This window comes from Pan paniscus, chromosome 1, assembly GCF_029289425.2.
Source record: "Pan paniscus chromosome 1, NHGRI_mPanPan1-v2.0_pri, whole genome shotgun sequence".
NCBI lineage: Eukaryota > Metazoa > Chordata > Mammalia > Primates > Hominidae > Pan > Pan paniscus.
In genome coordinates this window covers 131,988,918-132,004,069 of record NC_073249.2, presented here as the reverse complement: position 1 = coordinate 132,004,069, position 15,152 = coordinate 131,988,918, and the positions used below count along the sequence as shown (strand labels likewise).

General features: G+C 41.2%; 1 protein-coding gene across 1 annotated transcript in view; it reads right to left on the bottom strand.

Moving 5' to 3' along the window:
- The window catches only part of ALG14 (ALG14 UDP-N-acetylglucosaminyltransferase subunit), a 93,412-nt gene that overhangs the window by 38,181 nt on the left and 40,079 nt on the right, over window positions 1-15,152 (bottom strand). The window contains exon 3 of the mRNA XM_003808451.5: window positions 7,094-7,225. Within this exon, the coding sequence (XP_003808499.3) occupies window positions 7,094-7,225 (132 nt within the window). The remainder of the gene's footprint in view (window positions 1-7,093; window positions 7,226-15,152) is intronic.

Below are 15,152 nucleotides of genomic sequence, written 5' to 3'. Positions count from 1 at the left end.
TAAAACCCCATCTCTACTAAAAAATACAAAAGTTAGCTGGGTGTGGTGTCATGCGTCTATAATCCCAGCTACTCAGGAGGCTGAGGCAGGAGAATCACTTGAACTTGGGAGGCGGAGGTTGCAGTGAGCCGAGATCATATCACTGCACTCCAGCCTGGGCAACAGAGTGAGACTGAGTCTCAAAAAAAAAAGATAAAAAATTATACAAGGAGAAAAATAAGTCATCAAATTGCAAAGTATCAAAGAGTAAGCGCTAACTGAAAAAGATACATCTACTCAATGACTTCTGGGCAGGGTAAACAAGGAATTAGAAAGACCATGAAGGAGAGGGCCTTTGATCTCCAGAGGCTGTTAGAAAACACTATCTGTGTTTTAATCTTTTTTTTTTTCTCCCCCAAATGAAGTAAAAAATGCTAAGTGGTGGCCAGGCGCAGTGGCTCACTCCTGTAATCCCAGCACTTTGGGAGGCCGAGGCGGGCGGATCGCCTGAGGTCAGGAGTTTGAGACCAGCCTGACCAACATGGAGAAACCCTGTCTCTACTAAAGATACAAAATTAGCCAAGCATGGTTGTGCACGCCTGTAATCCCAGCTACTTGGGAGGCTGAGGCAGGAGAATTGCTTGAACCCAGGATCCAGAGGTCACGGTGAGCCAAGATCACACCATTGCACTCCAGCCTGGGCAACAAGAGCAAAACTCCGTCTCAAAAACAAAAAAAACAAAAACAAAACAAAACAAAAAAAACCCACAAAACTCTAAGTGGTTCTACAACACCAAGAAATTAAAGTAAAGCAACTATTGATGAAAATGTTTTGGAACTCGATGCTGTAAAGGTGTGTGGTGGTTGCACAGCATACTGAATGTACTAAAATGCCACTGAATTGTACACTGTAAAATGGCTAATTTTATGTTATGTGAATTTCACTTCAATTAAAGAAATAAAGCAAGTGTACTCTGGTTAAGGTGAATGAGAAACTTTCGCCATTTTCTTATGGTGCTTTGATAAAGAGAATATTTAACACTTTAGAAACATGTTATCAAAAAAATCCTTAGACGAATTCAGCGATTAATTCAGAGGGAGCAAAAGTTAACCAAGGAGCAGTTATGCAATGTTTTTTTCCTATTCTACTTTTTCCAGCCCACCTAAAAGCTGTAAATGGTCATCATCAGGTTTTAATAGCTTCTCTGACTTCTCCTTTCCTAATCTCTCTCCTACCTAGATTTACTCTTTCAAAATTTATTGAACTCCTACATGCCCCACGCTCTAGAATAGGTGCTAGCACTGCCAAGATGAGTAATACACCTCACCGTTCCTCAAGGAGTTCACAGTCTGTATTCAAATTTTTAAAACTTCCCATGACACTTCCCTACTGACTCTAGTTACACAAACTCTAAAACTTTAATGATCCCACTTAACTTGGAGAGCAGCACCATTCTGAGGCTCTCCATTACATATTCAATTATCGGTGCTGTCTGTGCCCCCTTCTTTTATTTTTTCCTCAGGTCAAAGAGCGATTTTAAAGATTCTAAACAGAAACATCACTTTCTTGATTTTCAAGTGCTATACAAATAGAGCTCCTGCTTCACATGATCCTTTAAAATAAGCACTGAAAGTCTGTGAAGCTGGGACTGGTTCTAGGAATTATTCATGCATCTAAGGTCATTTCAAAGGCTTCCCTTCTCTTCACCCCACCCTCTGTTCTCACCTCGTCACCAGCATCTCCCATTACCCTCATCTATAAGGCCAGGTCTCTGGAGCTCACTGCCTGTGACCACATCAGTCCCTTCTTCAAAAACAGTTTTGTTTTCCTTTTTCTTATCCTCTCACAACTGAATTCCTTTTGATTCAACTTTCATTTTTGTTTTAACTGTGACCTCACAGCTATCCTTGGGAAAACACATTGGCTTTCACCTTGAAAGGAAGAGTCCCCACCAGCCTCAGATCCAAAATGAGCCTGTGATGGGCTGGAACAGTGACAACTCAAGAGTGATGCAGGCAAAGCAAAACAAGAGAGCAAAAATCACAGGCAAAGCCACGCTGGCTTCTGCAGACAGGAAAAACGTAATGTTTGCCAAGTGGAAAAAGCATCGACTTAGAAAGAAAAATCATTTTCAAGCTGCTGAGAGTCCCCCCAAATGGAGACGAATCAAAACAACTCAAAGCAATCTAACTGCTAATATGCAGCCTAATTTTGACACAGATGTTGTTCTGAACTCACTCAATGTGAAACAGAAGCTATAACATTTAAACTAAATACCTCATTTATGGATGGAAGCAGCTACAGGTTGTCACTCAGCCAATGTGTCAGTGGCACAGCTGGTAATTTCACCATGCAACTGGGAAAAGCAGTTTGTCAGTCACAAGAAACCAGATATTTGGGGGGATTTTCACATCAAACCACTTCTCGCAGTGGACTCTGACCATCATCAGACTTGCTAAATGCACATACAGTGCAGGGCCAGTCCTTCTGTATCTTTAAGGAGGCTGCCAAATTTACAGCACATATATGGAGAGGAAACACACAGTGGGAAGGGGTAACACTGGCATTATTTTAACACATTATAGAGGACTGGGCAACAGAGGAGCAGGAACTGAGGAAACCTAAACAAATGGCTCCCAATTATGATTTCATTAATCTTGGAAAACATGAAGCAGTAGACAAGTGTGGTCTAATTGTTTCTCATCTGACTTGGCTTGGAAAACCTTACTCTCACTTAATTCCATTGACAGATAAGCATCTTGGGACAGCTGACCTTTTCTTTGTCTAGCCAAGTTTCCTTTGAACATGTTATAAAGTTTTTTGATCACCACCAAATATAATACCAGATGAAAGTCATTATACAAAGAGAATCAAATTAACAACAGTTAAGGAGAAAAAGTTCCTGTAAGGGTTCTGGCATGTCAACAATTAACAAGAGTTAATTGCCTCTTCTTAATATTTCAAACACATGTTAATTAGTAGGCCAATAAAAATTTTATATACTATACAAACAGTGATAATCTTGGTGCCACCTAGTTTGTGGCTCACCACAGAAAACACCTAATCAAAAAAAAAAAAAATCACAGTATCCTACTTATAGATAATAACCCACCATCCATGTCATCAACTTTTTTTTTTGAGACGGAGTCTTACTCTATCCCCCAGGCTGGGGTGCAATGATCTCAGCTCACTGTAAACTCTGCCTCCTGGGATCAAGCAATTCTCCTGCCTCATCCCCCTGAGTAGCTGGGATTACAGGCACCCACCATCATGCTTGGCTAATTTTTGTATTTTTAGTAGAGACAGGGTTTCACCATGTTGGCCAGCCTGGTCTCGAACTCCTGACTTCAAGTGATCCGCCCGCTTTGGCCTCCCAAAGTGCTGGAATTACAGGCGTGAGCCTCCGCACCCAGCCATCAACTTTCTACTGCTATGAACTTAGACATTTCACAGCTCAAACTGGGTATGAAACATGGAAAAAAATGACTAAATAAAATAATGGACTTCTTTCATACAAAGCGTGAGTGAGTGTAGATGTAATAAGTACATCTAAATTTGTCATGGTGAATTAAACCAGCTTCAGGCAAAGAGGCAGAGTATTAGGTTGAAATGGTCCATTTCCTTTCAATTTGTTAATATGGAGAATCTGAAATTTATTTTTTACTTGATTAAAAATTAAATTAGGTTTCATTTTTGTATGCAGAGCTCTTTCCTTGAGTATTTCATTTGGTAATGGCCAGGGTGGAATGAAGCCAGTAATCAAACACTGCAGACTTTGGAAACCCTCCTGGTTTTTCAGACTCTTAATAAAGCCTGAGAAGAGCACCAGTATAGGGAGTGGGTGTCTTTGTTTTTGTGATGACTCACTTAATCCAGTATTCATTCATTTATTTTTAAGTCATTCCTCAAATATGTGGAAGCTTTTCTAGAAAGGACCATGGAAAACGCAAAAATACTTGGCCTTTACCCTCAAGAACTTTATAGATCTTTTCCCCCCAACATAAGCAGTCCTCTTACTTTAATAATCAGCAATCTCACAAATTAACTTTTCTATTCTTCTCCTTGAAACAAATTCCTCTTTAGGAGTATATTTTCAAGAGAATATGAGATCAGCCTACTCATTCGATCTGGCTAATTTTTTTGTATTTTTAGTAGAGATGGGATTTCACTGTGTTAGCCAGGATGGTCTCGATCTCCTGACCTCGTGATCCGCCCGCCTCAGCCTCCCAAAGTGCTGGGATTACAGGCATGAGCCACCGCGCGCAGCCTTTTAAATAGGGTCTCTATTTTCAACTGAATTAATCTGTATTTCAAGTCTACCTGTTGTTTCTTTACTCCATTCTCCCTGAAGCCAAAGTATAAGCTTCCTGAAGAGCTGTTTTATTCATCCCTTTTAGTACCTGCTGCATTAAAGATATTTTTTAAAATACTGGATAACTTTTCAATTGAGCAAGTTAGCTAATATTGGCAGAATCTAATACATGTCTAAAGAAAATTGGAGTTACATAACATCTCGGTTACTTAGGTCTCTCTGGCATGGGCAATTTCATGGATGTTCTTAAAGTGAACATGAAGACTTGAACAACTTGGTTTGCATGACTTGTGGGATTTTTCTGGGTCAAGTGAATAGCGAGCCATTTTCACAGATCACCTCAGTCCACTCAGGGGTAGAGCTGTGTTTACTTTTATACCTCGAGTGCACAGTATAAATCCTGTCACAGAATAGGGTCCTAGTCAAGTTTCATCATGAGATTTTAGGAATTCAGTCACATCTTCAGGCTCTACTTCTAATTCTAGCTCTGTTGCTACTTCCATCACCTCTGCAATTACTTCTTCCACTTGAGTCTTGAACCTCTCAAAGTCATGCAGGAGGGCTGGAATATACTTCTCCCAAACTCCTGTTTATGGACATCTTCCCATAAATCAAGAATGTTCTTAATGGCATCTAGAATGGTGAATCTTTTCCAGAAGGTTTTCAATTGACTTTGTCCAGATCCATCAGAGGAATCACTATCTATGGCAGCTACAGCCTTACAAATGTTTTCTTAAATAATAAAACTTGCAAGTCAAAATTATGCCTTGATTTATGGGCTGCAGAATAGATGCTGTGTTAGCAGGCATAAAGATATTAATCTCCTTGTATATCTCCATCAGAGCTCTTGGGTAATTAGGTGCATTGTCAATGAGCAGTATATTTTGTATTTTTTTAAATAAAAACATCCAGCCCAATATATCAAGAGCAGTAATATTTTGAAAGGAAGCTTTGTCTCTTGAGTAGTAGGTCTCAACAGTGGGTTTAAAATATTCAGCAAACCATCCTGTAAACAGATGTGCTGTCATCTAGGCTTTGTTGTTCCACTTACAGAGCACAGGCAGAATAGATTTAGCATAATTCTTAAGGGCCTGAGGATTTTCAGAATGGTAAATGAGCACTGGCTTCAACTTAAAGTCAACAGCTACATAGAATCAGCCTGTCCCTTGAAGCTTTGAAGCCAGGTATTGACTTCTCTTTAGCCATGAGAGTCCTGAATGACATCGTCGAATATAAGGCAGTTTTGTTTATATGGAAAACATGTTGATTAGTGTAGCCACCTTAATCAATTATCTTAACTAGATTTTCTGGATAAATTGCTGCAGCTTCTACATCAGTACCTGCTGCTTCACCTTGCACTTTTATGCTATGGAGATGGCTTCTCTCCTTAAGTCTCAACCAACCTTTGCTACCTTCAAACTTTTCTTCTGCAGCTTCCTGACCTCTCTCAGTCTTTACAGAATTAAAGAGAATTAGGACCTTGTCCTGAATTAGGTTTGGCTTAAGGGAATGTGACTGGTTTGATAGTCTATCCAGACCACTCAAACTTTCTCCATATCGGCAATGAGGCTATGTCATGTACTTATCGTGAAACCAGTGTGTTCACAGGAGTAGCACTTTTTTTTTTGAGATGGAGTCTCGCTCTGTCGCCCAGGCTGGAGTGCAGTGGTGTGATCTCGGCTCACTGCAAGCTCTGCCTCCGGGGTTCACACCATTCTCCTGCCTCAGCCTCCCGAGTAGCTGGGACTACAGGCGCCCACCACCACGGCCGGCAAATCTTTTGTATTTTTAGTAGAGACAGGGTTTCACTGTGTTAGCCAGGATGGCCTTGATCTCCTAACCTTGTGATCCGCCTGCCTCGGCCTCCCAAAGGGCTGGGATTACAGGTGTGAGCCACCGCACCCAGCCTGGAGTAGCACTTTTAATTTCCTTCAAGAACTTTTACTTTGCATTCACAACTTGACTAACTGCCTGTTGCAAATGCCTTCCTCACTAAGCTTAATCATTTCTAGCTTGTGATTTAAAATGTGAAACATAAGAAATACTACCTTTCACTTGAACACTGAGAGGCCACTGCAGGGTTATTAATTGGCCTAATTTCAATATTGTTGTGTCTCATAGACAGAGAAGCCCAAGGAATGTGTGTGTGTGTGTGTGTGTGTGTGTGTGTGTATGTGTGTGTGAGACAGAGAGAGGACAGCAGGCTGTTGGAGCAGTCAGAACACATACATTTATTGATTAAGTTCACTGTCTTATGTAAGCATGATTCACACTGTCCCCAAACAATTACAACAATAACATCAAAGATTACTGGTCACAGGCCAGGCGCAGTGGCTCATGCCTCTAATCCCAGCACTTTGGGAGGCCGAGGCGGGCAGATTACTTGAGGTCAGGAGTTCAAGACCAGCCTGGAAAACATGGTGAAACCCCATCTCTCTTAAAAATACAAATATTAGCAAGGCTTGGTGGCATGCACCTGTAGTCCCAGCTACTCAGGAGGCTGAGGCAGGAGAAAGAGTGCTTTGTGATAAAAGTCACAAAAATCCAAGGATGATATCTTAGTCTATTTCAGGTGCTATAATGAGATATGATAAACTGGGTGGCTTATAAAGAACTGATATTTATTTCTTACAGTTCTGGAGCCTGGGAAGTCCAAGATCAAGGCACCAGCCAGTTCAGGGTCTTGCATACTACCTGGCACACTAATAAATGGTAGCTGTTTAAGAAAACAGTATGTCCTGTTACTAACGAAAGATCTACAGGGAGTTACTTTCCCTCTCCTTAGTGATGGTCTTACTTACCAAATCTGGCTTCACCCGGTGAATTAGGGGAAAGGAGAGCCACATGGAGTGCAAGGTGGTGAAAACGGTGGAGGGCCAGGACTGCTGAACCTCCCGGCTTCTTGGAATTCGGTGAATGTAGTATTTGGTATACTAGAAGGAAACAAATGGAATCCAAATCAACTGAGTCACTGATATCAAAGTTAAACATAGTAACAATTAACAGCTGTAGAAACAGAAATGCTTTCTTGTTTATTTTAAATTTTCATTCTAACCACTTTTAAATTAGAGTTGTAATGCCTATCTCATGCTTTATATAACACATCAGATGGGATCACATATGACAAAAAAGTTCCTATGATTCAAAAAATGTTAAAGTCAGTTTGAACAATAAGTTGGGGGAAGTTTCTATAAACTATGTTTCAGGCAAAGAATTTAACCTGCTGATATACAAAGAATTCTCACCAGTCAATATGTAAGACAAGTAACCTAGTATCAAGATGGGCAAAGACAGACAGATAACTCCAAACAGAAGAAATACAAATAATGATAAACATGTAAAAAGATGGCTAACAAGCACAACAGAAAACAAGTCATTTTCGCCTACCTGATTGGCAACGACAGTGGATAACCAGTGTTGTTGAGAGTATGGGGAAATAGACATTTACATTCACTGGGTAAATACATGGGTACAACTTTTTGGGAGGGCAATCTGGAAATATCTATCAGAACTTTAAATGTGTCTTCCTTTGATCCAGCATTTCTGCTTCTGGAAATATATCCCACAGATTACCCCACTGTATCATTGTTTGTATTTGTGGAAACTGAAATTAGACCAAATATTCTCCAGTAGGGAATGGAGAAGTGCATACAGTAAAATATATGGAGATATATTAACAAATGACATAGAACTATATGAACTCGTATGGAAGATATCCCAAGACACGTTAAGTGAATCATGCAAGTTGGAAGACAGCATGTTTAATATAATCCAGCATCAATTAACAAAATACTCACATGCATACATACACACATCAGTATTTGTTAGTTTGGTTTTTTTTGAGACAAGGTCTCACTCTGTTGCTCAGGCTGGAGTGCATGGTGCAATCACAGCTCACTGCAGCCTTGACCTCCCTGGGCTCAGGTGATCCTCCCACCTTAGACTCCCAAGTAGCTGGAACCACAGGCACATGCCACCATACCCAGATCTTCCCACCTCAGCCTCCAGTAGCTGGGACCACAGGTGTGGGCCACCATGTCCAGCTAATTTTTTTGTATAGACAGGTTCTCGCCATGTTGCCCAGTCTGGTCCTGAACTTCTGGGCTCAAGTGATCTACCCACCTTGGCCTCCCAAAGTGCTAGAATTATAGGGTTGAGTCACTATACTCGGCCATGCATGAGTATTTTCATTAAAAAAAATCTGGAACTGGGCTGGGCACAGTGGCTCACACCTGTAATGAGAGCACTCTGGGAGACCCAGGCAGGTGGATCTTCTGAGGTCAGGAGTTTGAGACCAGCCTGGCCAACATGGTGAAACCCCATTCTCTACAAAAAATACAAAAATTAGTTGGGTGCCTGTAGTCTCAGCTATTTGGGAGGCTGAGGTAGGAGAATTGCTTGAACCTTGGAGGCAGAGTTTGCAATGATCAGAGATCATGCCACTGCACTCCAGCTTGGGCGATAGAGCAAGAGTCTGCCTCAAAAAAAAGAAAAAGAAAAAAAATCTGGAACTGGAACTACATGCCAGAAATTACAGAGAAGATGATATTACAGGATATTTTCATTTTTCAGGTCAGAATAACTTTGAATATGTTTAAAATTTGCAACAAGAAAGTGATATTTTCATAATCAAGAGAAACCAACATATTTTCCTTGAATCAAAATTCCAGATATATTGGTTACCTATTTCTGTGTAACAAATTATCTCCAAATTTACCAGCTTAAAACAATAAGTATATTCTGTTTTTCACAGTTTCTGTGGGTCAGGAACCAAGAGTGGCTTAGTGGCTTGCAGTGACTCATGAACTTGAAATCAAGTGGGTGGCTGGGGTTGTAGTCATCTGAAGGTTTGACTGGGGCAGGAGAATCCACTTCCAAGGTGGCTCACTCATATGGCTGGCCATTTAGTGCTGATTGCTGGTTGGTGTCCTTAGTTCCTTGCCAAATGGATCTTTCCATAGGGCTCCTTAATTAAGTGTTCTCATTATGCAACAGCTAGCCTCTTAAAAGTAAGTGCTCCAAGAGGAGGCAAGGCAGAAATTGTCACATCTTTTATAACCTGACCTCAGAAGTCACATTTTGATATTTCTGATATTTTGATATTAGTTACACAGATCAACCCTATTTGATATGGAAGGGGCTACACTGGAATGTGAACACCAGGAAGTGAGAATCATTGAGGGCTTTCTTGGAGCCTGGCTACCACACAGTTAAGTCAGAAAGAAAAGAACAGAATAATTAATACATTCTTCCTTTCCCCTTGGCCTTGAGAAACAATATGTTCCTTGAGAAAAGAAGATAGAAAAGCCTTTTTCTAAACCAGTGAAAAGCATATAACTACATTCTTGCACTCAGAAAAAGGTGTGAAATTGTGTTTGGAGGCTTCTATTATGCTCCAAGAGAACATGAGTGCAGTTCTTACAGACTCAGCACAAAGTGAAAATGGAAATGTGTGACCACTCTGCTTCTTCATATGATGGCAAAGAATATTTTCTCATCTCTCCATGGTATACCAGTGTAGAATGGGAGACCTGGGCTCAATATGTATCCACTATTTTTATTTATTTATCAATCTTTTATCAAATCAATGTTTTTCCTTCCAGAAGCTAAGGTACTAAATATTGAACTAGAAACTAATACTGAGTAGTTCCCAAACTATAAACCACTCAGAAGCAATAGCAAATTGTTTGAGGTTTATGCTCATCTAAGTTGTGGAGATTACTAATTGAAAAACAAGTAATAGGCCAAGCAGTACTGTAGAGTCAAAATCCCTTCTCAGAAACCTTTTGGGTCAGAAGTGTTTGGACAGGTAATATGGTTTATATACCACATATTATATAATATCCTTTTTTGAAGTTTGGGAAAGAAATAAAACATTAATATCTCTGCAACAATACATGAATATTCACACTAAACAGGATAAATAAAGACTATAAGCTTCATGCTGATTCAAATCAGGTTTTGCCGTTAAATAAGCTTGTGACAAACTGGATTTTTTTTTTTTTTCCAGTTTTCAGAGCTCTTTAGGATTTCAGACTAAGGGACTGTGGACCTATACTACAAACTACATTTGAATCCAGTAAGATGTCATGTCATTGTTATTATTGTGATAAAAATAATTCAGTAGAATTCCATCATAGAAGTTTTTTTGGCTGTTACTTCCACCAAATTGTGTGGCCTAATCTCAATACCTATAATATTTTATTTAAAAAAGCATGGGTGTTTATCATGTTCCTTTAATTTTGTTAAGGCTGTGAGCATACAACTTTACGAAGCAGCAGCAATGAACAACATTTCTGGATTATATCCAGACAGTGTCACCAGGACTGGAAGGATGATCAGTTTGATTCTGGCTCCCCTGATTACACCTTGGCTCCAAGGACGTAAACATCCAAGCCTGGTAAAGCCTATGCAAGAGCGTCTGGGGCTGGAGATAGCTTTCCTAGACCTGGACGTGGAAGAAAGTCTACATCTCATCCCTGGCAGCAGCCTGGAGCAGTTAAGAAAATGGGTTTAGGAAGTCTCAGTCCATTTTCAGAAGAATAGAAACTAGTGCAAGCATGTTCTGGGGTGGGAACTGAGGGACCTCCAAGATATAAAATAGAAAATCAGGCCTGAGGGTAAGGCAACAAGACCAGTAACTAAAGTTTGATGACCTCTCTTTTTACTTGTGGATGTACCATACAAGGAGCCAACCTCCCAGTCTCCAGACCAGAAGTTTAGCTGGGAGGGGAGTCTTGGTTCCATTTGTGTGCTGGAGCTAGCTCAGCCAATGACCACATGCCTACAGTGACCAATCATCTAGACTGCAGAGGTGGATCTCAGCCTACACCTGTTGTCTCAGCATAATTATTGATAGTGCCCCATGCTCTCAGAAGTATCAATTTAAATAATAAAGCACATGGTTATCCACAGGGTAGGGCAATGAGGAGCCTCTTCCAAGTCAGAGGGCAGGATACTTGTTCAGCACAGCCTGAAGAGTCAATATGATGGGAGAATCTGCATCAAAGTCAGGGATGAAAGTTGAAGTGGTGGCTGGAAAGAAAGCCAAGGTGGAAGCCCTAACCGTGACATTAACAATGACTGGCACGGGACAGGAGAGTCCATCTGGTGCCACTCTCTGGCTTACAGCTCTAAACTAGAGAAGCCTCCACTTCCAAATCCTATCCGATCTTTCTCACATTATTTTTTGACAGTAAGTTCAGGTAACTGAAAATCCTACTAAAAAGACTGCTCTATAAATCCAAGTCTCCACCTACACATCCCCCCACCATTGTAGCATATCAGTTCTCCTCAGAGATATCTTTCCTGACTAGCCTTTCTAAAATATCCCCATCCTCCCCTCTCCCCATCCCCACGTACACATATTCTTCCCTCCTCCATCACCAAACTTTCTGTGTGCTTTAAAATAACATCTACTATACTGGCATATTATATACTTATTTATTTATGTATTGCTGTCTCCTCCATTAGAACATAACTTACACAAGGAGGCCAGGAACTTACTTTTAGACGGAGTTACCTCTTGTCATCCAGGCTGGAGTGCAGTGGCACGATCTCAGCTCACTGCAACCTCCATCTTCTGGGTTCAAGAGACTCTCCTGCCTCAGCCTCCCGGGTAGGTGGGACTACAGGCACGCACCACCACACCCACCTAATTTTTGCATTTTTAGTAGAGACAGGGTTTCACCATGTTGGTCAGGCTGGTTTCCAACTCCGGACCTCAGGTGATCTGCCCACCTCGGCCTCCCAAAGTGCTGGGATTACAGGCGTGATCCACTGCGCCTGGCCCTGGGCCAGGAACTTTAATCACTGCAATCTCAGTGCTTGTAAGAGTACTTGGTTATAGTTTGTAGTAAAAAAAAAAAAATTATTGAATAAATAATTCAATATGTCATTACACAGTAATATAAATCAATTCCATCTTCCTATCACCTAGCTGAGATGTATTTAGAATATAGAAAGGACACAAGGGGGGTAATTTGAGAGTGCATACTTAAAGCCTTATTTGCAAGGGCCACTCTTTAAATGGGTTGAACTGAATGGAATTCATGAAGCTAGAGGAGAGAGGCTGGGGTAGCGCAGGGAATTGTGGATTTATAAACAGCCAAAGCTAGAAGGCACCAAACCCCAAAGGTTGGGGAAACAGGAAGGAGGGACACAAAGGAATCAAAGACAAATGCCCCCCTTCCCTAACATGTTCTAGGTGAAAAGCCTCTGTGGGTCCTCTTTCCAGAAAATAGGACCATGAGAGAGGAGTGTGCTGAGGCTTTGAGGTATGCACACAAAGGGGAAAGGAGCCTGCCAATTAGAGCAGCAGGGCATCCCCTTCTGCATCTAACACTGCTTCAAAAACTCTCTGCCCCACTGTTTTTCTATGATACCTGCTATGCTGCCAGGCAGTCAAGTAGATGGGAACCCGGGCCATCCTGACAGGGACAGTGCCCTCAGATTACCTATACTTGACACAGAAATTGGGTGCTGGGTTACTTGATGTCCTGTGTCATTTAAAGGAAACACTGAGAGCCAGGCTGTGGCAAAATCTTAAGAGAGTTTTTATTATTTTACATAGCTTTAGAAAATAAAATCAACTATATAAAGAAGTCAATGAAAAATAATCAATACAAGGCTTATATTCTGGTCTTAAAGTTTCCTTTGAAGACAAGGGAATGAGACAGAGGTTCAGACAGCTACAATTCAGGCCTGCTATGACCTTTGGCCAGGAATTACCTAGGGGTTCTGACATCTGGAGAAATCCAAATGAAGGCATCTTTATAGACGTTGTTTTTGTTAGTCTGTACCTTTGCTCTATGGGAACTGTTCCTGACCCAGCTTCATGTCCTATAATGGGATGCAAGACATAAAAGATGCCTGCTCCATCATTTTACCACCCCTACCTCCCACTCCCAGAACTACCATTTGGTTCAGGAGTGGCCACATAACCCTAGCAGGGCCAGTCTTTTCCTGGATTCCTATAGACCAAGGAAAGTAGTTCTTCCTTTGAGGGACACTGTAGGCTGCTAAACTGGATCTCAATCCATCCTACGGGGGCTGAGAAATACATACATACATACATACATATATATATATATATATATATATATATACACACACATATATATATATACACACACACACACATATATATACACAAATATATATATATATTTGTATTCCTCTATCCACTAGGCCTTTCTACAGTGACTTAAAACTATTATATTTGCCACCACAATGGGCTACTCCTTCTGTATTCCCAAGGTAGAAATCAACAAATCAACAGTAAAATCTATCATAGATTTCCTTCTAGATATGAAGATCTATGAGGTTGCCAGGGACCGAAAGGAGAGAGGAGGCTGCCCCCATGTTTCCTTCTCCCAAAACTTCTATACACATTCCATAGCTAACCACTTATTCCACATGTCTCGGCTACTCCCACAATTCAAGTCATTACCATCTCTCACCTTGACTACTTCAACAGCCTCTTAACTAGTCTCTTTGCTTCTCCTCTTGCTCCCCTACAATCTATTCTTTATAGAATTGCCAGACCCATCTGTTTATAACGTAAAGCAGATCCTTTCATTCTCCTGCTTAAAATCCCACAAAGGCTTTCCACTGCACCAAGTCCAAATGCCTTACAGTTGCTCCCAAGGTCCCATGTAATCTGGTGCTGGCTCACATCTCTAATTCCTCCTTGTTCATTCACTTGAGCCACACTGGTCTTCTGTCTGTTCTTTGAATGTGTCAGACTCACTCCTTCCTGAGGGCCTTGTATGCTCATTCTAACAAGTTTGATTTGCTCCCAGACTGTCTCACAGCTAGCTCCTTCCTGCACATCAGATCTTGTCTAAACATTACCCACTCAGAGGGGAGACAGTTCTTCTCCAAATATGTGGTCTCTCTCCACCACACTGTCTTGTTTTACCATCTTCATAGCAATCACCACTACCTCCAATTAACTTGTTCATTTATGTGTATATGTGATTGTATGTAGTCTGCCCCTCTTCCAGTGATGCAAGCTCCATGAGAGAAAAGGATTTCATCTTGCTCACTGCTACAATCCCACTGCCTGATGTTTTGCACATCATGGGTACTTGGTAAATAACTTGCTGAACAGACAAATGACTATCATTATAATTTCTAGAAGTCTAGTCCATGCTGGATGGTGATGGGAAAGATGCTGGCTCTTAACCTCATGACATCTCAGGGTTTTAAGGGACATACTATTCCAACTTTCTCACTTTGCAGATGAGGAATCTGGACTTTCCTAAAGTGACAGCACCAGGACCTGAACCCAGGTCTTCCATGTGTTCTGAAATATGCTGCTGACTCACCTCCTTCTCTAGACCTTGCTTGGATCTCTGTGTCTCACTGCTGAGGAGCTGCCTTCCCCAACATATAAGGAGCTGAACCACAAAGTTTACTCCCTGCCTCCTGCTACTCTTATGTATAGCCAACTACTCATCCTGATCCATTTCCTTTTTCTTCCTTGATTTTTCAAATCACCCACTCTCAAACCCATAGAGTTTGTTGTCTCTTTCCCTGCCTCTACAGGAACTAAGCTCCCTGCCTCCTCCTCTCTCTTTGCCCTCTGTGCCCTGTTTTGCACTGTAGGCTTGGGTTACCAAACCCACCTACCACTGTTACCAGTGACCGCCTGCCACCTACCCCCACACATTCCCTAAGCCTTTTAGGGGAAAAATCAAAATAAGAACACAACAGGACCTCAGAAATTTTGAGACTTTCCTGTTGAACTTTAGGCCTCAAGGCCCTTATGGCAAGTTCTGCTGTCCTGCTATTGCTCCTACCTGGCAGTCAGCTGGGTTATATGTTCCTAGAAAGGATGTTTTTGTTTTGTTTTGT